A 22,453-nucleotide genomic window follows, 5' to 3' on the forward strand; every position below is an offset into this window, starting at 1 on the left:
GATTACCTACAAAGCCGTGAATGGACAAGCTCCACAATATCTCAGGAATTTGATGACACCTTTTGCTTCATCACGTGTTCTTCGTTCATCTGATAAATGCCTTCTGCACACACCTAGATGGAATCTGACTACCTATGGTCACCGCTCCTTCTCTGCAGCAGCTCCTGTCCTTTAGAACTCTTTACCCCTGGACATAAAAACCTCTCCTAATGTCAACATTTTCAAAAGACGCTTAAAAGCTGCAGAGAGCATTTTCGATGTGTAACGGTAGCGCCACTGAGCATTGTTTATCTTTGGAAATTTAGCGCTATACAAATTTGCTAGATAGATAGATTGATAAAGTACAATATGTCGATGACGTCATCCGTCAGGGTCTTCAGCAGAAAACGTAGGTCAGATAATGATCGTAACCAAAGGATGGAGATCGATGGAGATTGTATACTTAATTTACAAACAACTTTTAATAATGGTGCTGTCTATCAATGATAATGAAGTTCAGAGGAGTTCTCTGAAATTGCATTTCAAAAGAAATAATCCAGATAAGCAACACTATACTCAGCATTTTGCTTTTTGAGCCAATAACTTGAAAACCTACATTAATAAAGATAGCTATATTGAAGTACCTCAAGATTAATCAAATCACCCACTCGTGTATTGTTGATTTCGCTTACTTAGTTTTGCTGAGTCATTAAATGCAAGATTTGATTAAATAAGAGACAATAAGGGTATTGCTCTATAGGTGTATATGCCTGTATGTTTAACCTTTTGTCACATTTATAGAATATAGACCAGTGTATTCTTTTCAGATTTTAACCAAACTTTTGACAAAAAACTGCAGCCAATGAAATGTTGGTTCAAAATTATGAAACTAGTTACAGAAAAAAATAGTGAAATTCGTAAAATGTTGCACTAAATTCTTGAAGGGAAAAATTACAGCACTAAAAGGGTTAATACATAGTATACTCTCAACTCGTTCTTTACAAAAGTTTCCTAATATAACTGTAACAACAAACGACTCATCAAAATTTAAACGAGCGGTAGCCAAAATAGATCAGCTGGTTCTAGTGCAGCGAGGGAAGATATCCTCGTCCTTTATTCCAAACGACTTTGAAGTTATAAACTTGATAAACAAAATCGACACTTTCTCAACTTGGTGCTGAAATTGAGGTCAAAATAGTACGTGAATATCAACGTTCCCAACCTGTGCCTTGGTATATAGAGAATATAAACGAGAGATATGTAGAGACCCGATGTGTGTGAAATAGGGCAGACATTTAATATCATACTTCAAAGCTCCGTTGCCATTATGTTATATTTAAATGAAATAAACATGTGTAAGCAATTATATGTGGCACATACTTGCATGTTTGCACATTCTTAATTTATAAAATATTCACTACAAACTCTGTTGTCAAACCTTTTCTTTTAGCTTTTTTGAAATGTTGCTGTCCTATAGCTTGTTTTGATTAATTGTAAAATATTTCAGTAGTGAATAATTAACACGATTGGAACTAATTAAAGATAATTTAATATTCATATTTTTCAAATTTCTCAAAAGTATTGGGTTCATTGTAGATAAAAATGTTGCAATATTACAAATTACTTTAACAACAAGTGTATAACTTGAAACTAAAAACAGATGAGCTTACATTTGCAGATTACACCGACATTATTTCATCATCCAATTATCTCAAATTAATTCCAATCATGATTTTTATAGTTTTCTCCCCTTTCTAAAATCGAAGATCAAAGCTTGAATGTCATCTTTATAAAAAGTCCACAAACAGGACTGACTTGATTTTTAGTATTAATATGTGTATATGTGGAAGTACTGCATCTTAGTTTGGAAACCAAAATCGAAAAAATTCAGTTATTTGTAATATTGTATAGTTATGAAAGACTGTTACAGTAATAGAAGTTTTTCAAAGACAAAATGAGCAGAAATTTACGACTGACATTGTTTAAGGTACATAAATTAAACCAATTTACATCAGCATCGGTAAGTTTGTATATCCTTCTCCCACACTAAAATGATAGGTGTTATTCATGCCAAGGGTATATTTGCCAAGCTATCTTAAATACCCAACATAGTTAGAATATCATAAAAGCTATAACAGGAGCTGACTCTCAACACTCTGTAGTGTTAGATTCTGAGTTATGAAAATCCGGGAAACATCAAGCTCTAGAATCTTGTAACAGACATGTTTGAGTAATGCAGAAATCACTTCTTCCGAATAATAGCATATATTTTCATTATAAAAACCACAGGCAACGTTTCTACTCTGTAGAATTAAACATATCATCTTGTCGTTTCACGGCTTGACAGCTCGCGCCAAATGTAATGTTCTTGTGATCGTCAATGCAACAAAACAGTACGGCGGCCGCTATTTCTATCGTGATCGAATTTCATGTCTGACATGAACATTTCGTGAAGATAGGTCCTAATTCTTATAGTCTATCAAAATATATTTATTTGGCAGAGGTTAAGTCCGGTGTTAATTAAGTTTCAGATTTCGTACGACTCAATCTGACCACCAAAACTTCGGATGAATGTACCGTTTTTAACTACAGTAACAGGGGTGAATGTACAGTACTGCGTCACGGCCGCGCATTGGTCCCTCGTGACAGTCATTACGTAAATACTTTCATGGAACACTATAAAGCGAATCAGATTTTGAAACAGAGATTCCTTCAAGTACCATAACAAATAAACATAATTTTCCGAAACGTCTTGCTGTTGCTGTTGGTCACATTGTGTCATGAAGTGGAATCCTTGAGCAATGGTTTTCGGGAACGACCGACTCGTCTGATGTGATAGCTCTTGCGCTCTTTCTGTGGAAATTATGCAAGTTTACTTTGTTTTTTTTCAGGATTATGTACCTTTTGATAAGCTTCTAGGCTCTTAATTTATTTAAATTTGAGGAAAACTTCGCAGAGGAAATGTGAATAGCGATTGATTGTCTGACATTTGCCCTGTTTTACTACCGTTATAATTCAGCGCTGTCTTCCGCTGTCGCATCGGACACCACGAAAGGATTTAACTTGACCGTTGTAAATTGATATCGCTACAAATGTCTATATTTCAAAAAATGAACGCGGAAATTTTTAATGAAATTCTATTGACATCATAAAAAACGGCTTGTTTATGTATGAAGCATAATTAATTTCCTAGCATTTTTGTCGTCGAGGCAAGCAAATACATAAATTGACGTAATGACCACGTCAGCACATATTTAAGTGTTGCGGGGATTGCTAGACTATATAATAAAACATGACGATTTGCTTGAAAAGCATGAGTGTCCCTTAGCTTTTTCACAGTCTGTGTTGGTCAAGTTAATCCAATGTACGATAATTCTTCGACCAGTGCAAGGTCATTCAGCCATAATGCAACATTATTTAGAAATCCTGTGTGCACTGCTGATAATTCAAGTTCACTAGGCTAAAATCAAAATAACAAGAACAATGGTCTAGGAGCAAGTACAATTTAAAAGCTGATAGTGTCTGACCTTCGGATAACTGTACCTACTCTCGTCTTATAATGATATAAATACTTCACTAAATTGACATCAACGATATTTAACTATTAATATGGCAAACTTTCCACGAAGTCTTATATCCAATCATTCTGCCAACATCATCATCATTGAAGGGACGTAGTAGGCATCTCTTCAAAGTTGAAGTTATACTCCAGTCCATAAATTCGTGATTTCTTGTGTACACGGTATCTGTGTCAAGCTGAAGAGGGAAAAGTGTATTGATCATCACATATTGCTGGAAATTTGTTGGTGAACAGAGGTGATAAAGTTCGATTAATAATAAGATCGATGTGAATAGAGGGAATTGCATTTAATATAACACAGCATTGTCAAACTGATGAATTTTAACTCGGCTTGTTCATTCATTGTATGTTCACAGAGTAAGTATAGCATTATGTAATCTTGAAAAAGAGTATCAGCCTATCAGCATGACTGTTCAATATTTTCAGATTATTGTTTACGTATTGCAGAAAAATGGTAAGAATTTCCTGTTATCACTTAGGTAAATCAAGGTCATGAAAGGCATTAATAATTTTGGTTAGAGTTCAAATCTTACATACCATCACCATTGCAACAGAGGCTAATGGTATATATCATCATCTGCATACATCTGCCTTTTGTAGCTGTCTTCTAACTCCATCAGTTCCTTTGTGATGTCGTCTTTCTTCTTCAGTTTCGCGACCTGTGCAGAATAAAGGTTTATTAAGTATAAACACCTCACGTGCCTAAATTAGTTGTCTGATTTCTGGCTAATTCATGATACGTTGCATATGCTATTATTTGCCATTAATTCTTGGTGTGAACGAAAATGAGCAAGTAACAGATACTATGTTGTAAATTGAGATAACACATCAAACAGACCTGTTGTGATTCCAATGGCTTTCCTTGTCGCTGTCTATTTTCAAGTTCTTCTATTTCTCTCAATTTCCGCTCGAGTTTTAGATGATTTTTCCTGTAGCTCTCATAATCGAACTGCATCGTTGAATAATCTCCATGCCTATCTCCTATCTCTCTCGGTGATAGTCGTTTTTGCATCACACTTTCTCCCTGCACAGTGTATCCACCCATTGCCATTGATTGCTGATCTCTTGACATTACATAAAATGCTGTTGGTCCTGACCAGCTGAAACCTAAGTAAAAACTCACTGGCTCCTGGCTCACGATATGCAACTGTGGCACAGCTAATCGCACACTTATCATGACAGGTTTTCCGGCGTCGCTTACTTTAACTATGGCTGTTACGCTATTTTTCAACATCCCCTCGATCCGAACAAGTCTTTTAGTAACAATATCAGACTCCCAGAATTGCTGCCTTTCATTCTCGACCTTGCCAGCACTAGTATGCAGTTCGTTGTTATGAACAAAAGCAGCTAACCCCTTTCCATTTCCAAGAAAGAAATATGTCAGCGGTTTCCTCTTTCTCGGTTTCATTCGCAGTGCCCTCCTGTAAGAATAACTCTGTAATGGATAGTCATCATTCTGCTTCTGCATTGCATCCCATCGTGTTCTCAGTGCGTCTGCATACTCCAGGAATCCTTTTATATCATTTTCTTGAGATGATTCACGAGGCCAGAGAAACATAGACAAAAAGTACGGGGCGTAAAGCTTGTCATATTCTCTGAAATTATGTAGGGTCTTTGCCATATCAATAACGTCCTTTAGGGATGGCAATTGAACAGCCCATTTGCGAAAGGGTGATAATGCCAAATTCACACATATCAATGTTTGGAGATCAGAAGCACTTTGTGGGTAGTTCAGAGAGAGAAGTCGCCTTATTTTGAGCAGTTGTTGCATATTTGTTTGGCTCACAACTTTTGCAATGTCGAAGACTTTATGGAAGGTGTTTCCACCAAGATGAAGGACTTGTCGTCTTCTCCAATCATTAGCATTTTCGACAACTCTGTCCTTTTCATCGCATGGTAATTCCTTAGGTTCACCAAAGTATCTTGCAAACTGCTTATCAAGGTGTTCCAGTCTACTCTTCACTCTGTCGACTTTAGAAAACCCCTGTGGTACATATTCGTAGAGTCCAACTTTACAATAAGTGACATAATCACTGATCCAGTCTATGGCACGTTCAATACGACCTTGGAGTTCTTTGAATTGGCGGTGGTATTGTGCCCACTGACCAAGCTGCTCAGGTTCTATATCTGTAGCGAGATAGGAACGTAGAAGCTCTGATCCGCCCAAGCCACGGAATAACTCTACTGATTGCAATATTCGGAGAAGGAGAAATGTGATATCTGCTTCTCCAACAAAGCCTGCAATGTTCTCGGAATTCTTCTCAGTCAAGTTTGCCTCTTGAGCCTTTCGAAAATAACTGATACCTTGAAAGGCGAGTTGTATGACTGCATGTGTTTCTTCCATTCCGAGTACGTTTAGACCACCACAGTACTTTTCCTCATACTTGTATTTGATTTCGTGTTTGTATATTTGTCCTTTGGTGTCAAGTAGATATGAATTTGTTGGTAATAGGTTGATGGCTTCGTCTGCATATTTGTGCGCCTTATCAAATGTCTTCATTCGAATGTAATAGAGCCGTGCCAGTTGCTGGCCTATCATAGCTTCCTTGAGCACATTGAAACTGCATTCAAGAACCCTGCAAGCTTCTTCAGTGCGAGCATCCTCACATAAACTTTCAATCAGCTCTGAAAATTCTGAATCTTGCTCATCGCCAAATTCAACCTTCTTTCTTCGGATAAGCATGTCATGAGTTTTGTGCACAAGGTACTCCTTGCTGTGTTGTGATCCTTTGAAAAGTTCTGACTGTATGTACTCAACTGCGATATCTGCCGTTGTTTTATTGTGTATCTCTTTAGTTTGTTTCAGTACTTCATCTGCTACAATTGGGTGAACTATCTTCATACCAAACACTCCTCCTACATGAATGATATGAACTTTCAACAGCAACATTTGGGCAGAGTCAGATACATGGTTCTCCCAAAGTTCCTGTGTGTCTTGCTTATGTGTTTTGCTTTTCCTCTTAAGATAAGTACCTCCCATTATAGCATCCAAGCAAGAAACCGGTATCGACGCATCTGGCTCATATTTATTCAACAGGGCACAGAACTTCAAAAGATGAGACTCTCCTTTGTCACTTGGTATGTCCTGGAGTATTCTACTTACAAGGTTCTCGACATAATCTCTCTTGAAATTGTCCTTCATAACCATAAAGGAAACGAGTCTATCGGGACTGTATATTTGAAGACCTTTTGCCTTTTTGGTGTCTAGCTCTCGATGTTTCTCAGCAAACCATCTTATTTCTCTACTGCTCAATTCTTGTTCCAGCTTTATACTCGTGTTCTGGCACTTCACCGTGTGTTTATACGGGGAATGGACTCTTTTACAATGCAGTACAACAAACAATGGACAGCCAGCTTGATGTGAAGTTGTCCTTGAACCTGATTCGAGATGATATATCAGCTCGTTGATCTCTGTGTCTTCGGCATCTTCAACCAAAACAAGAACGGGTTTGCAGTCAGAGGGATCAACCTCTCCGTATTTGCGCACCTCAAGAATTTGTTCCCATGTCTTCACTCTAATATGGTTCACCACAAGACAGCGGAACTTCTTATGGAAATCCCAAAGGATATGTCTTGCTAAAGTGCTTCCACCAGCCCCAGGTTGATGAAATAATCTTAGTAGCACTACACGTGGAAGAGAGTCTTGATTCTCTCTGAGTGAAGCATCAACCATATCGTGTAATGCTCATGAATGTCTCTTTCAGAACCTGGTTGTACTTCTTGCCAGTTAAGTGAAAATTCCACCATGAGACTTTATGACCTCGGTAAAAGTCAAGCTCCATACTTTGTGCAAATTCTTCAAAACCGCTACTACTGTCAGCCATTGTTGTATTTTCACACTCATTTTGGCACAGGATTGACAAATCTGACCACCTATTCCTGTCTCGTTCCGATAAAGGACAACTTGAGCCAGACGAAGAAGGGAGATAATCATCTGTCTTGTGAATGACTCCCTGAATACTCATGACACTCTCTTTAACAGCTTGCCAGGACATGCCTACAACACTTCTTTCTTCAAGCATTTCACGGCAACACCACTTTTCAATTTCATCTGCCCATTTAACAAAGTACTCTTCCTTTTCAGCAATACATGTTATACGTTCTATGCCAAACGTTGAATAAAATTTGCGGAATGTGTCACACATGATGCCAAGGTTATCTGATAGGAGGAGAAACAGTATTGTTGCTCTCTTTAAGTCAGGAATAACTTCTGGTTTGGCAAAAAAGCTGATTGCATCTTCAACACCATTGCTTCGCACAGCATTCCACTGCTTTCTATCAAGGGCTTCTTCTACCATATCAGTACGTCCATTCGCAAAAATCCATGTTGTCACTTCAGGAAACCTCATACTATCTCGAAAACAACCCACTTCAGAAATGTTGCAGAAGGTCTCCGGCGACTGGGCTTTGATGTCATTCTTTCTTCTGAATAGCTTACACAAACCACTTTCATAGGATTCAGCATCAAGGTCAAACACTCCAACCCACTTAACACTACTGACAAATTGAAGGTCTCTTGACAGAGGCGTATCTACACCACCTTTAAAAATCTCCTCAGCAGGCTTATTAATAACAAGCAGAGGGTACAATGAAGCATCTATTTGTTTTGATCCCCCACACAAAAGTTCCTTCAGGCGACGATCAGATTTTGAGATATTCGGCTTATGCTGCTTACTGCTAGGGTCTTTCAATTTGGAAAATCTCTGATCTGTTTTCAGACTTGTCTTCTTTGCATGTGTTTGGCTGGAAGATACTTCACGTGAACTTGATTTTATCCCCATTCTTCTTAACATTTTCTGATAAAACTCATCATCACTTTCTTCTACCGCAGTGTCTCTAGACCCAGCATGTCCACTTTCATTTCCTTTATCTTGCTCTCCTACAAAAGGACTTACTATAGCTAAATGTTTCCGAGTTTGTTTGTCACTATTTGGTGACACAGAAGTTGAAGATTTGCACTGTTTGTTCACGTCATCATCATTATCTTTAGACTGCAAGATATTGACATCCACCATCTTTTCAGACATACAGGCTTTTTGGGCATCAATACAGCTCGTTTCTTGATCTAACGGTTGCACATGTGTCGGATCTTGCTCGCTTCTTCCTTGTCTATGAAATTTGTTATCTTGTCTCTTTTCCTGTGTTGCATATTCTTTTAGTTTTCTATCCTCTGTTGAATATTGCGTCGGCGACCTTATCTCTGTTACTCCCTCAGTGAGTTCAAGAACCTCCATTTGGCTTTCAAGGGAGCTACTTTTCATGTCTTTTTCTTTCGTAGAACTGGCTAAAATTCCTTTATCATAATGCTTCTCTTGAACATCCATGTCATGCTTTTCGGACTGTTCAGTTCTTTGCTCATCTCTCCCAAATATGGCCGTCATTTTCCCTCTCTTTACGACATCTCTGGCCTTATTTTGATCTTCCTCTTCAATTGTCGAAGAATGGGGTGTGGCCTCTTGCAAAAGGTAACGATGTTCCTTATATGGCAATGATTTTGAAGGTTTCAATGCACCTCCACCTTCTGCAGATGATAACTCCCTATCGCCAGCAGATGGAATCGACCATATGCCTTCGGAGTGCTTTTTGTCATGGGTGGACAAAGAAACAACACTCTGCTCACACGATTTATCTATCGACGTTTCCTGAAGACTTTGTCTGGCCTCATTTTCGATTTGATTTTCCCTTGAATACATGATGTTTCGCAGGGCTCCCTTCTTAAGGTCGAAATCTGTTTCAAGGTCTTTCTCTCTATACATCATGAGTACTGGGCCAGTGACCTCCTCTTCATATATTCGTTTGACATATTTTGTGTCAATACCAATTTCGTTCAACCAATCGCGTACATCTTTAGCATTCCAATCTTTCATCTTCTTTGGCCTTCTTGAAGACAGTTTTGCCAAATTGTCTTATTATTGAAAGAGAAGCACAAAAGGCATGAATATACATGAAGTAACCGGAAATAATTGAATACTGCAACATTGCTTGAAAACTGAGGTCAATTCAAATGAAACAAAAGCTTCTTTATGAGTGACAATGCAAAGAGTCCCAAAATGGAAACTCAATCAAAAATTTTCCTCTCATCCTATTTTTCAGGTTATATATTATGTGAGCTTATGCCCAATTGTTGTGTCTCAGTTGTTGCTCCTCTGTCGGATGGTGCACTTCCAATGACTCAATACTTACATTTTCAAATGCATATCAAAATTTATTTAAGATGGAAAGAGCTTTACTCATTGAATAGTTTAGTGTCAGTATTCATTCAGGATTATATTTATATGCTATTTTCTAGAATGATACAAGTCCAGCTAAAACAGGAATTCCGAAAATGCAATTATGTCAGATATTACATCCTGACAGATCCTAGAGAAATAAACATTTAAAATAAAGGACACTTACATAGGTGTTCGATCATGGCAGTTATTAAAGTGATTCATAAAATAAGCCAATAAGCTCGATTTGTTCTATCATTTGATGATTTCTCTCGAGACATCTTACCTTGAGTGGCAAAAAATTGTAAGCCCCTGTTATACTTTATCTGATCCATGATAATACATATTTGCAGTGGTCGACCATTCACAGATTTAATGATTTCCTCAGTAATCATCACTGTTTCCAGTTGTCTTGGAAGGAATTCCTGGTGCCGATCCCAGAGTAATACGAGCGATGTAGCTGTTGGAAGGCTAAGTTTAAATTCGAGGCACCCAGGGGCAATGTCTTTGAGAACGGCTCCTAGGCCCTCAAATATTTTTAAGATTTTCTCATATTTCTCAGGGTATTTTTTGATGTCTGCAGCATCATCAAACCATTTTTGGGCGCGGCTTAGCATTATGTCCGAAGCTTGTTTGTCATGCTTGTACTTCAGCTCAGCTTTCAGGGGCATTTCTGCAAAATGAAGGGATGTAAAAGCTAAATGCGTTGACATCAGTGATGCAATTGGGAAGCAGCGCATAAATAGTCAGAATCTATAAAAGGAGAACCACAGGCTAAAAGGTGTTCCTATTACGTTTGTGGAATTCACATTCAGACTCACGGAAAATTTGCAGACGTCAGTAACACAAAGTTACATTAAAAAGATAACAGAAAACAACCAAAAGAGCTGCCAGTGTAAGTGAACCGCATCAAAAAATGTATTTCCCCTGCATTAATCATTAGCTGAGTGAAATACCAGGAGAGATATTTTGTGAAGTACAGTTGTGTTATCAAATGTCTATGAAAATATTCTTCATAAAGAAATTCTGTTTTTCAGCACTTGTAACTGTGCAATAATTCATATGATATTAAACACATGTGCAGATATGAGCTAATTCCCGTTGTCATAAAAGGATACATGCTTTGTTTCATACTTTTCACAATGTTGTGACTTTGGTTTCTACTTAAGGGGACAAAATTATAACCGATTTGAAAAGGGTTTTGATGAAGTTGGATAACAGGTCGGTGAAATCTTACTTTTTCAAGAAGATGAACCGGGGGGGGGGCTATTTCACAGGAGATCACCAGTCCAATAGTTTTAATTATGACTACTACTAATTTCGAACAGTGTAACTTTTTAAGAAGATAAGAGCAACATATTTTGGTGTGAGTTAGTTATATAACGATAACGTAAACATTGGATTGCCTCGCCACTTCGGTAACTAAAACGAATGGTGATTAGTGTTTATGGACGTAGAGGGCGTAGTTTATCACAACCACAGGTTCCGGTCCTCTGGAAGACAGCCTGGGAATGAAATCGCAACCGGGGCAAGTATGTAAGGGCCCCAAAATCGATAAACTAAGCGTCAAAATGAGCGTTGAAAATGATAACGTGAGCGGCGATAATGAAAAAATGACAAAATGAACGCAAAAAGTGAGTACAGGTGCGGCAAGTGTTCACCGTAAAATAATGGAAGAGAAAGACCAGGATGAACCACATCGGCAATTCCAAGTACCTATGGGGCTGGTGCTTAATATGATGCTGCAAGTACCATTACGTACACGCTTTGCGAGGCATGTTTGTCAGAAACTTTTGACAACTTCTGAACCACTACGAACTCGTCTATATTTAGTCTTAGAAAAGCTTATGTTCATTATGCTGTTTCGAACGAGAAGGGCAACATATTAACAAACGATCGACATTCGACTTTGACCACGATCACATGTCATAAAATGACCGTTTACAGGCGAAGTGTCCGAGGGAGGTATATTGCCTTATCCAAGTGATGGTCGGGTGTAAAACAAAAAGCTAACCAGCTATAGATACAGTGGAATGCGTAGCCTATCAACTAAGTTATACTGAACAATTGTCACATAACATATTACTTGGCCTGCATACCCGGCAGGTCGACCTGCATATCTTATCGCAAATCGACTGTATCAGCATCGTATCCATCATGCGTAAGAGCCGAGGCGAAGTAAGAAATTGTAATTATGTCCGAGTTTTGACTCCAAATCATGAAGTAAACGTCCAGCGCTCCTAGCGGCATATTCTACGTCATTGGAAATAATCAAATTGCATGTCAACAAAAGTTCTCGAATATTTTTTCGATACTTAACATTGCGGTGAAATCCATTTGCGTGATAAAATCGTTCTGGAATAAAATGTTCCGAAGCAGACTTTAAAGTTTTTAACTTACAGGAGTGAAATTCTGAATATTTCATTAATGTCAATGACTTAATGTTACACACAAGAGATCGCTGAAAGCTGACTTTGCCAATTCCCGCAAAGTGCACGATTGAGCACTTTGACACTCTGTCAATTTTGGGACCTTATATAGCTCACAGAGGGCATTATTATCCTATCTTGATATAAATTTGATTTCCAAACATGGAAAACTGTTTTCAAAGAACACCAATGTGAACATATTTTGTGTTCATTAATAATGTCATGAAACATATAACAATAAATAGTGTTGGCACGTGTCTACACAATCCATGAAGGTAGATATGAGCCTTCATAACAATGTGAAGACCTACCAGTGACGACTCAATAATGGCGCTCTCTCATCAAAGGAGAAATCAGTATTAAAATCAGTATTAAAACAACACGATCGGAACTACTGTGGAATAATTGGTTACTGAAGTAATTCCTTTGGAATCTGATAATGTAAGCTCACCTGCTTTTTCTGTTTAAGTTATACACTTGTTTTTGAGTACTCTGTAATATTGCAACGTGCAGCTAAAGGGCACCTGATATTTTTTTAAAAATTGAAAAATGTGAAGATCGAATTATCCCACATTAGCTCCAATTATGTTAAACAAAGAACAGGGTATGAGTCACTAAAAATCACAAGTATTCCAATATTTCAGGCACTGACTGGTTAAACTTTAGACTAGAGATAATAGACTGGATTTATCGAAATATCCACAAAAACCGTACAACTACCGGTAATTGTACAATTTTGCGGTTAGAAAAATATGTTCTCTTGCATTGGTGCATTCCAGCAAGGCCTACCTAGCATTATAAATGAAGCGACTTACCATAGTTATTGATCTGCTGGCATTTATCGCCAATTTGGACATTTGACTTATGGATTTGGTATATGTTTGTTGTACCAGTCGTTGCTAGTTGTGGTCCAGCGATAGGCACACTGGCTCCACTGTCCAGTGATGTTGGCTCCGTTAGACTATGCTGCTTTTCCGATTGAAGAGTGCTGGATTCTACAGACATCTGTGGTGGAGATGGTGATGTGTTGTCACTCTCTACACTGGTTCCATGCGATTGTGTGCTCTCTACCATGATAGACCGATCAGAATAAGATATTGGCTGATCTGTTGCATAGATGTAAAATCGACAAGTGCAAGTACAAGAATGTCAGGCACCAAACTGTTGTATTGGTAATCATTATCTCCACAATAACGAGCAAATGATTTGGTATATTCGCGACCCAGAGAAAGTTGGCTTTGAGCAGGCTTTTTCGGTCTAAAGATTGTAAAATGTTACTTTTGGGCGGATTTTAGCATTTCAGTGTATCAAATGAAGCAAATGATTGTTGCATCTTTCATAAAATTAATAGGAAGTGCAAAAGCAATTTATGTTAATTGAAATAATCTATTCACAAAAGATTGAAAAATCGCATAAAGATTCTCTGAGCAAGTCAATGGAGATGTGTAAATTGTGAATTACTGTTTTGAAAGATAATCATTGTCATATTTTGGGGATACTTTTCCCTCATTTTTATGTGTGTGATGGTCAACGTGTTGGGGAAAACAAAAAGGTGCGGCTTTTTGTTTTGTTCTGTTTTGTTTTTTATAACAACTAGACTTTTCGGGCCACATACAAATTATAAACAATAATTTCTCTTCTCAGATAATTAAAAAATAATATGCCACCGAATGCAGTTGCTGACTGCAATTTCCTTAAAGAGTTCCCTGTAAAATATTTCTGCATATATAGATGTTTCCAATCGAGATATGGACTACTCTCCTCGTCCTCTGAGGCCGTAATAACCTCGAAATCGACAGATGTTTTTACTAATTAAAAAAATTCCCCGGCGAAACTTCCAACCTTTGCAATTATTTTTTCCACAAAGCTACTATTGAAATCATGGGTCACATGCCAAAGTTTGCTTCTACATGCAGTTAACCAGAAAGTATTGTAAAGATTTAAGCCCAAGGCGCACTCTACCTCAACCCAAGATGTCAAATCTATGTCTTAAAAGTATGTGCTGTGAAAAGTAGTACAAAGTTATAGAGTATGACAAAATAATATCAAACCTTCCAATGACACTAAAATCATGATATGTTGGATTAAAATATTCGGAAGTGAGTTACTATATACTTAAGCTCACCCTTTTTAGCCAGACTTGTGCCGCTGTCGACGGTTTCATGTTGGGTACTGACGTCATCCGAACTTTCAGTATTTCCTGTAGAAACTGGGTCAATCTGTAAAATATGACGTTACATGTAAGGTAACCCATACCCAATGAGGTGAACTTTAGCAATACAAGACCTTACGTGAGTCAAAGTACACTGAGTTGTACGCATGCGTAGTAATACGCATGTTGCTTGTTCGGCCTTAATACACACAACAGCTGAAAGCAGAGAGAACTCATTGTTATATTTAAACATGGGAACTTACGAATTAATGATAATGTTGCTGTTTTTTATTGTATTCCAACACATGCACATCCTTAATCTTAGCAAAAATATGAGTTTCTATTTTCAAAGTGAGGTTCATAATATTACAAATGAGTTATAATTTTTATGAGGTGCAAAATTTATGGGCCACATTAGCTTTGTTCAACTCAATATATTTCATAGTTGGAGTCGTTTCTATGTTTGTAAGTCAAGCCAAAGTCCAGCTTTAACGTTGGCTATCCCACCTACATCATGGCTTAAAGGTGTGTGATTGGTGCAGATATAGATAAAACGCTCGTGTGTTGAGAGAGTGTGTTGGGTTACTACAAGCATTGTGGTGCTTTGAATCGTTACATCTCACGAAAGCTCCTACTGCCAAATATCATTATCAGAGCTGGTGGACTGCATTACCCGAACCTGCCACTTTAGAACAAATGAGAAGCACTCCTGAAAAATGCAGTTCTCTCTGTAAATACCTACCCGGTGGCTATCTTATCTCCCAACTTTGAATTAACCTTTCCTTGTGGAGGGAAGGTAAATCAAGTGAGTTTACGCTGCTTATTGACAGCACGGTCGGTCCCTCCACAAAGGAGGAGGGACCGTGTTTACAGGTTAGTTCATTGACCTTTTCGCCGCTTATACCAGAGCATATGTTTTAAGTTGTCATTCAAGTGGTTGGACTATTGTAAAGGCCTGGACCTTTTCAAAAGGTATCGTGACACCTTTGACCCGCATGTGTTCACAAGCAAGCGCTGCCGACGCGAGACGAGCTATAATAAGAACTGCGCATAAACTATGTAGCCCTCGTACTCTATTCAAAGAATCACAAAAATTTGACTGGAGGACAAAATAGCAGAGGCCGAACCCGACAGGTCTGCATTAACCTATCCGGAAAGCAGCAAGAGTGCCAATTTGTAGCACCGAAAACTGGTGGTTACAGAAGTTCATTGGTGTACATCGAGCAAGATATCAATGCACAGGAAGGCATTTGTTTATTCTGTCGTCATTGTTTTCGGGTAGAATTGCCTGTGTTGGTGCAAAATTCGCAATTTAGGCCTTGAGTTTCTCCCTTCAGAATGAACATAAATTAGTCAAATTGTAGTCTGCCATAAGCAACGTGGGAATTTCAGAAATGATTCGCCTAATTTACAGAATCCCACGAGCTAAGCCTATAAGTGATAGAAGGAAACGACATCCACAATGATTGATGTTAACAATAGTAAAATGTGACTTGCTGATTGCACTTGTACTCGGTAAATCATGTTCAAAACGGTAAGAGAAGAGCTTATCAATTATGGATCACATTCTGCGATAGAAGTCGGTACGCTTATTGAGTGCGAAACAAAATAATGCACTGACACTAGGCAACACTTTTAGTGCTTGATGTCATTTCTGTTACCGTTCATCTCAATGAACTGAAAAATATGATTCATGACATGACTTCGATTTGAAATGGCGAAACGTAGCCGATTAAGGCGGTGTGAAGAAAACACACTGGCGCAAAATATGAAAAAAAGTGTTGTTGCCAGAGTTCAAACGAGGACGCTGTCACTGAGACGGCTAGTTAATAATACACAGATACACTGCATGTGGCTGTCTTCAACTGATGACCTCTTTCACTGACAGCACATTCTGATACAATAACATGTATCATGGTAGTTTGATGTTTGACATTCGATTGACCCCTCATGCTTATCATTTAATAAGCTTATGGGTCACAATATTTATAAATCCAATTTCTCACGGGATATATTCGGTGACCCTGACTGTCCCATTTAGAAATATAATCCAAGTGCCTCCATCCGAGTGCCTTTCACAAAAGTTAGCTGCTTGAGAAAGAAATATTTTTCTAGCGACAAAATGGTGGCAATTCGCCCTACATATTTGCATTTTGTTTTGGTTGAAAATGGCAGAATACTTAAATAATCCAAGCGTTCTTTCATATCCTGCAAATGGCAGTCTTCGACTGCTCACTTAGCTCGCACTTTCCAAAATGGTTCCTTTATATATCGATGAGTTTGATATAGCTAGATATTTGGCATATGATTGTTTCCTTTATGTTTACTCTTAAATATATAAATATATGACACAACATTTCTCATAAGCTGGCTTTGCTGACTCAGATTATCGCCTTTGGGAAGCCATCATAACTATCTGCGGCGGGTTCGACGAAAAGGGGATCACTCCAAAACTGATAAACAAATTGGGGTGTATAAAAACATAAAATAGGAGTTATGCAAAATTCACGTGTGACAGTTGTTCTAAGTATCACCAAATCACATAATTCTTTCACTGTCATCAAAGTTTCAAAAGTTTGTGTATCAGGAAAGGGTAAATGTATCAGTTTTTGATAATGCAATTTTGGAGTTACACAAAATGAATCTATATAAATATAAGGTTAACGTGTGCATAGGTTACGATTGATTTGCACCAACTGTCGGGTCTTATGACCCTTTTGACTATAATACCTGTATCTATGCATGTACATGCATACATACATACATACATACATACATACATACATACATACTTGTGTGGTGTTATTACTTTGTGCTTTACGAACTTTCACTTTGTCTTCGTAGAAAATAGCTTCATACCTATAGCATATGCGCATGCGTTAACAAACAGCTATTTTTTCGTTGTATAGAGAATGTCCACTGGCAATCATTTTCATATTCCCAAACGTGCCTATCATATCACAGATGACATGGATCAGTGACGATTGGTTTAATTAATACAGTTGTAACATGGTAGATATCGATATGAATAAGTGACGGAAGTGGCAACAAGACTTGTTTTCCAATATGGCGCTGGCTTTGGTTTGATTTGGCAGGCCTCCAGGTGATTTCGCTGTGATTTGTTAAAGCTGAACATTTTTGATAACCCTGTCTAATAGGTGTTCGACGTTTGCAAACCTACCTCACTTGTAGCCTCCGTTGTCCGATTCATGCTGTAACACGCATCACTCCCTGCAAAACGACTCGAATTATTACCTTTGCTGTCGGACAAGCTTCCCCTGATTACATCTCCATTTATCACAGCTGGAGCCTGGGTCAACGTTCGACGATGTTATGACGTCAACGACTAACGTCGCCAGGAGTCACCTGGTACAGAGCTAGTGCTAGCAAATACAACACTAGGACGTTGCAATGTATTTTAATGTTTAACAGAGAGAAATATTTGATTTCAAAACTATAAAATCTTAATCGAACACTAGTTTCCCTTTGGGTGGATGTCATGTCACAAAGTAACTCATATAACAAGTTGAAAAAAAACGATTAATTAATATCCTGAACTTTTGATTTTGCTGAATCAATAAAATGTCCCTTTGATTTCACATGGAAACGAAGACGTCACTTCAAAAAAGTTTTAACTTAAAAGAAAACTACGGGACAAGTTTCCATAATTAAGGTACTTATATAATTATGATATTTCTTTCCAGGTCTTAAACTTCTCGTCCTTTGTCCGCTCGCACAGAAACCAATTCATCTTGGCAAAATTCCATCTTCAAGTTGAACACGATTGGAACTAATTTTATTTTACGCTGCACACTTGTTTTATGAGTACTTTGTAATATTGAGACTTTCAGCTATAGGGCACTTAAGATTTTGAGAAATTTGAAAAATATGAAGATCCAATCCCAAAGTAGTTCCAATCCTGTTGTTGGCTAAAAAGTGAACGAAGCCCAATTTCAAACTTCATACTAGCGAGAATCAGACATGACCAATACCAATAAGTTATTGCAGCGTACACAGGGATAAATACAGCCCTGCTATTTGCATGGTTTTTATTTTGGTAGACCTTGCAAGGTATGGTGTGCAGGGAATGCATGGGATTGGGTTTTGAAAGTGGACATTATCCTAGCTATACTAACTGCAAAAAGCAAACACTTCATTGCAACAAAAGACCAGGGAAAGCGAAGAATCTAGATGCAGTTTCTATTTTCACGCTAGGTTTGATTTTGGCTCGATATTTTGCGTAACTAGAAATGCGGTGAAAGCTGATTTTGGGCTGAGTCGTAGGTTGGACGAAATGTCGCTACACATTCTTTCCTCTGGCACCGACCTTTGCTTATACCGAGCGTATTTTAAAAATCACATTTAAAAAAATAAAGTTTCAAAATAGCTCGAACTGGCAAAAACAAAGGTGTTTTATGTAATTTGTGCAAGCGTCATAACGTTCAAGTCACGACCTCATCTTGATCATTACCAAATACGCACTGTCAACTTCAACAAATTTTCAGCTTCTTTGATAAATACCTGAGCTGACAACAATCCCAAACAAACGAACTAGTACTATCCGACAAAAAGATTTCCGTACAAAAGAGTAACGGGTCGGCGAAAACAACAAAATTGCTGTCAAGTGGCAATATCGAATCCTATCGCGAAATGACTGCCAGCAATGTTGTATTGATACGGTGAATACCGAATATTCAATAAGACAGTGTGTGGAACAAAAAACTGGAGCTGATTCAAAGAACCAAAACACTGGTAAAATGATCTCAAAATTTTAGTTCAATATTGTTGACTTAATAAATGGTTTGTCATAATTGTGGGGGGTTGAATATTTTTGCCTGATTGGGAGGGGGGAGGCTAAATTTGAACATTGTTGGTGATATAGAGGAGTGGGATATGAAATTTTTAACAGGTATTGAGGGGGAATTAAAAACGAACGAAAACTTCAATTTTGATTCCTCTATTCAAACCAAGTATTTGTGAATAAAGCCTAATTTTTTTATTTTCTGACATATTATCTTGAATGATAACAATTAATTTGTCATCAGCAATTAAAATGTGTGGTTGTGTCACTGCACCGTAAATGTTCCAAGAATTCAATGAAAGATGTTGGATCAATGATTTCTGACCTGATTTATTGAAAAAAGGAAAAATAATTACTGAAAAAACATGAATGCACAAACAAAATGATCATTACTAGTATAGACCTTATCCTGTTTTAATTATGAAACTGAAAAATTGCTCCTTAATCAATCACTTTCCAATCAGTCATTGTGTCGATGGCCCAGTGCAATAGGGGTGTACTTCAATTTTTTTGACAAACTGAGTAGGTGTGGAGTAAAGGTTTTAAATGCCCTAAAGTTCAAGTTTGTTTTATCGGTAAAGGGTAATGTCATAGATATATAAAATGTCATAATGGATTATTATTATGAAATAATTTTTATATGAATTGAAAATAAATTTGGAGTTATGCCTATCTTGCACAAGCATTTTTAGCAAAAAACGGAAGTACCGGTACCTCATCATGACTTACGCTCCTTACATTTTGATATTTTTACAATTTGACAGTGGAAAACAGGCGTAAGTGCAGAGTAATGCTCTTACTGCACTGACTTTCTCATGCAAAAGGGTCGTAACTCAAGTTACATCCCGATGGCAACATGACTGATATTACTTTTTTTACTCAAAATTGTCACAAAAGATGCATTTCACATTCCTGAACAAAAAAAATATCAAAAACTCAATTTTGACCAAAAATGAGTTACGCCCCTCTTGCACTGGGCTATTGACATGATGCAAATGTTTATTGATTCTGGCATTAAAAGGTGATGAAAATTATGTCACATGTCAGCAGTATGATCAATTTAAAGGCGGTGTTTTACTCAACAAGCACACATCTTTTTTGAAGCAATATTCCTAATCAAACGTGACATGAAAATTCCCTCATACTTATATATTCAAAATGCAGACAATTTTTTAGTATGGTAGAGGAATGAAGGATAAAAGGTGTAAATATCTCATTGAAACTAGAGTATATGAAGGAAAAAAACTAAAATTTAGTTTTGTATTATCTATTCTCATCCTTAAATGACAGGGGTTGAAAGACTGACATTACAAAAATATGATTAAAATCAACATAAGCAAAATTGAAGACTCTTATTCAAATCCTGAGACATTTATTGCGAAATAAATTTTCAATTTGTTATGTAGTATTTAAAAATGTAATGTGAAAAGTTGAGTTAATTGCTCTTTTGGAAAAGTCGGAAACTGGAGAAAAGAAGCCTGGAATTTCATTGATTTGTACACATTTACAAAATGTGCATGTCTTCTTCACCAAACTTAAGACTGATTGTCAGGCTAAAAGGTGAACCCAACCAATCTTTTAATCTTGATAGAGTATATGAAGGAAAAAAACTAAAATTTAGTTTTGTATTATCTATTCTCATCCTTAAATGACAGGGGTTGAAAGACTGACATTACAAAAATATGATTAAAATCAACATAAGCAAAATTGAAGACTCTTATTCAAATCCTGAGACATTTATTGCGAAATAAATTTTCAATTTCAATTTGTTATGTAGTATCTAACGAATGTAATGTGAAAATTTAATAAAATTTGACCTGGCCAAAGTGGAGTTTATTTTTTGGAAAAGTTGGAAACTGGAGAAAAGAAGCCAGGAAATGGGGTGATTTGTAAACGCTTACAAAAATGTACACATCTTTCTCAGCAATTTTCAACTGATTGTCAGGTTAAAAGGTGAACCCAACCAATCTTTTAATCTTGGGGGCACAGATTAATGAAAATTGAAGGAATCTGTGCATACACGACTGTGGACTTTTCAAGTTGTCTAGTAGGTGGATTCACGGTCAGAGATAGGATGTTTTGAAAAGAGACAGAAACCATACAAATCTGATCTTTGCTTTTTCACCAAAGTGACGATTAAATTTTGGTGAAATTATAGGAGAAAAATAGATCACAAGATATTTCGGCAAAATCTCCTGTGAAAATGTGTCACAATCTCTCAACGACTCCTTTATCTCAGCATCTCAACATGCATGGAATTTGCCAACACAGCGACATATTCAAAGTTTCACTGAAAATCACAAAACCCAGGCACTGTCTTCCACATCCAAAAAAATTACACTTTTGCTGTTTATACCCAAGTTATTATTTCATTAAAGAAATCTAGCGCTAAGATGCAATTTGCAGGGAGTACAGCTTACGTGATTTTTGTAAGAAAGTGGTTATGCTTTGCAAAGTTGGCTTATGTCTCAGATTTTAGTGAAAATGGTGAACGCGATTGTTAATTTAAAAATTAAATTTTGCGACTGACAAAAAAGTGATAAAAATACTCAAAATTTAAAAGTTATGAATAATCTCCAAACTATGATTTCATATGAGGTAGATTAATACACTGCTACTCAATGCATGTACACATATATTTTTGACGTTAAAAAAACTACATAGATATAATTATATCAACATCATAAATCTATCATATTGAAAGGAAACAAAAAATTAGGCCAATACAGAAGATTGTAGAGTTGGACTCGGTAGAATTTTTAGTTCTGAACAAGAAGTATGTACCTCACATGCACACTGATAATTTTCTTTGCACTTTGCCTGGCACCTTCTTTCTGTGGCATTGTTAGGGCGCCCTCTGTGGCAAACTTCAACATCCATGTCACCCCATAGGAGTTGACATCCCTCCATTAGCCTTTAACCATTGATATACTTCACAGAATAATTTTACTTGTGGAATACACGTTTTTGTTTAATTTTTAAAGGCATGTAGTGGACACAGCGTGTAGGTGTGAGTACCAATCAATGTAATTGTTGAACAATTTACGTCGAAAAGTTGGAATTAAAATTGCCAAATATGAGTTGACTTTTTTCCACAGAATGACATGTTGATGATACTGAGACTCTGTAGATAAACCCAGATGAGTAATGCCCTTGTTTTACACAACATCAAAAGTTAGAGAGCTTATTTACATTTATCTGTTCCACTACAAATTGTGAGATCATGATCAAGTTTGATGCTAACTTGATGATCATGAAATATTGGCAGGGGGAACTGAGGTAACTACAATTACTTTTGATGAT

General features: G+C 37.2%; 2 protein-coding genes across 3 annotated transcripts; both read right to left on the reverse strand.

Annotated features, from left to right (window-relative positions):
* Window positions 1-1,253: 1,253 nt before the first annotated feature.
* LOC139130223 (sterile alpha motif domain-containing protein 9-like) lies at window positions 1,254-17,670 on the reverse strand. 2 transcript variants are annotated; one of them, XM_070695973.1, is made up of 7 exons: window positions 17,605-17,670; window positions 14,323-14,416; window positions 13,013-13,303; window positions 10,055-10,441; window positions 4,398-9,464; window positions 4,097-4,218; window positions 1,254-3,735 (listed from the first exon to the last, which is right to left on the reverse strand). In XM_070695973.1, exons 3-5 carry the CDS (start codon window positions 13,269-13,271, stop codon window positions 7,225-7,227), a joined length of 2,886 nt encoding a protein of 961 aa, XP_070552074.1. In that variant the 5' UTR covers window positions 13,272-13,303; window positions 14,323-14,416; window positions 17,605-17,670; the 3' UTR covers window positions 1,254-3,735; window positions 4,097-4,218; window positions 4,398-7,224. The 2 variants fall into 2 exon arrangements, with proteins under 2 accessions (XP_070552074.1, XP_070552073.1); XM_070695972.1 differs by having other exon boundaries at window positions 17,531-17,669.
* Window positions 4,117-6,707, reverse strand: LOC139129378 (sterile alpha motif domain-containing protein 9-like). Its single transcript, XM_070695012.1, has 2 exons — window positions 4,398-6,707; window positions 4,117-4,218 (listed from the first exon to the last, which is right to left on the reverse strand). The coding sequence occupies exons 1-2, from the start codon at window positions 6,705-6,707 to the stop codon at window positions 4,117-4,119; spliced, it is 2,412 nt and encodes an 803-aa protein (XP_070551113.1).
* Window positions 17,671-22,453: the final 4,783 nt, after the last annotated feature.

The sequence above is a fragment of the Ptychodera flava genome, chromosome 3 (assembly GCF_041260155.1).
Source record: "Ptychodera flava strain L36383 chromosome 3, AS_Pfla_20210202, whole genome shotgun sequence".
Taxonomy (NCBI): domain Eukaryota; kingdom Metazoa; phylum Hemichordata; class Enteropneusta; family Ptychoderidae; genus Ptychodera; species Ptychodera flava.

Bases quoted from the DNA above. Each gene is read 5' to 3' on its own strand.
- LOC139129378 (XM_070695012.1), bottom strand. From the start codon at position 6,707: ATGGTTATGAAGGACAATTTCAAGAGAGATTATGTCGAGAACCTTGTA. The intron at 4,219-4,397 runs GTCTGTTTGATG...TATTCTGCACAG, and splicing joins AGCCATTGGAATCACAACAG to GTCGCGAAACTGAAGAAGAA.
- LOC139130223 (XM_070695972.1), bottom strand. From the start codon at position 17,560: ATGAATCGGACAACGGAGGCTACAAGTGAG. The intron at 14,417-17,530 runs GTAGGTTTGCAA...CATATTTTACAG, and splicing joins CAACGGAGGCTACAAGTGAG to ATTGACCCAGTTTCTACAGG. The intron at 10,442-13,012 runs GTAAGTCGCTTC...TTCATTTTGCAG, and splicing joins CCAGCAGATCAATAACTATG to AAATGCCCCTGAAAGCTGAG.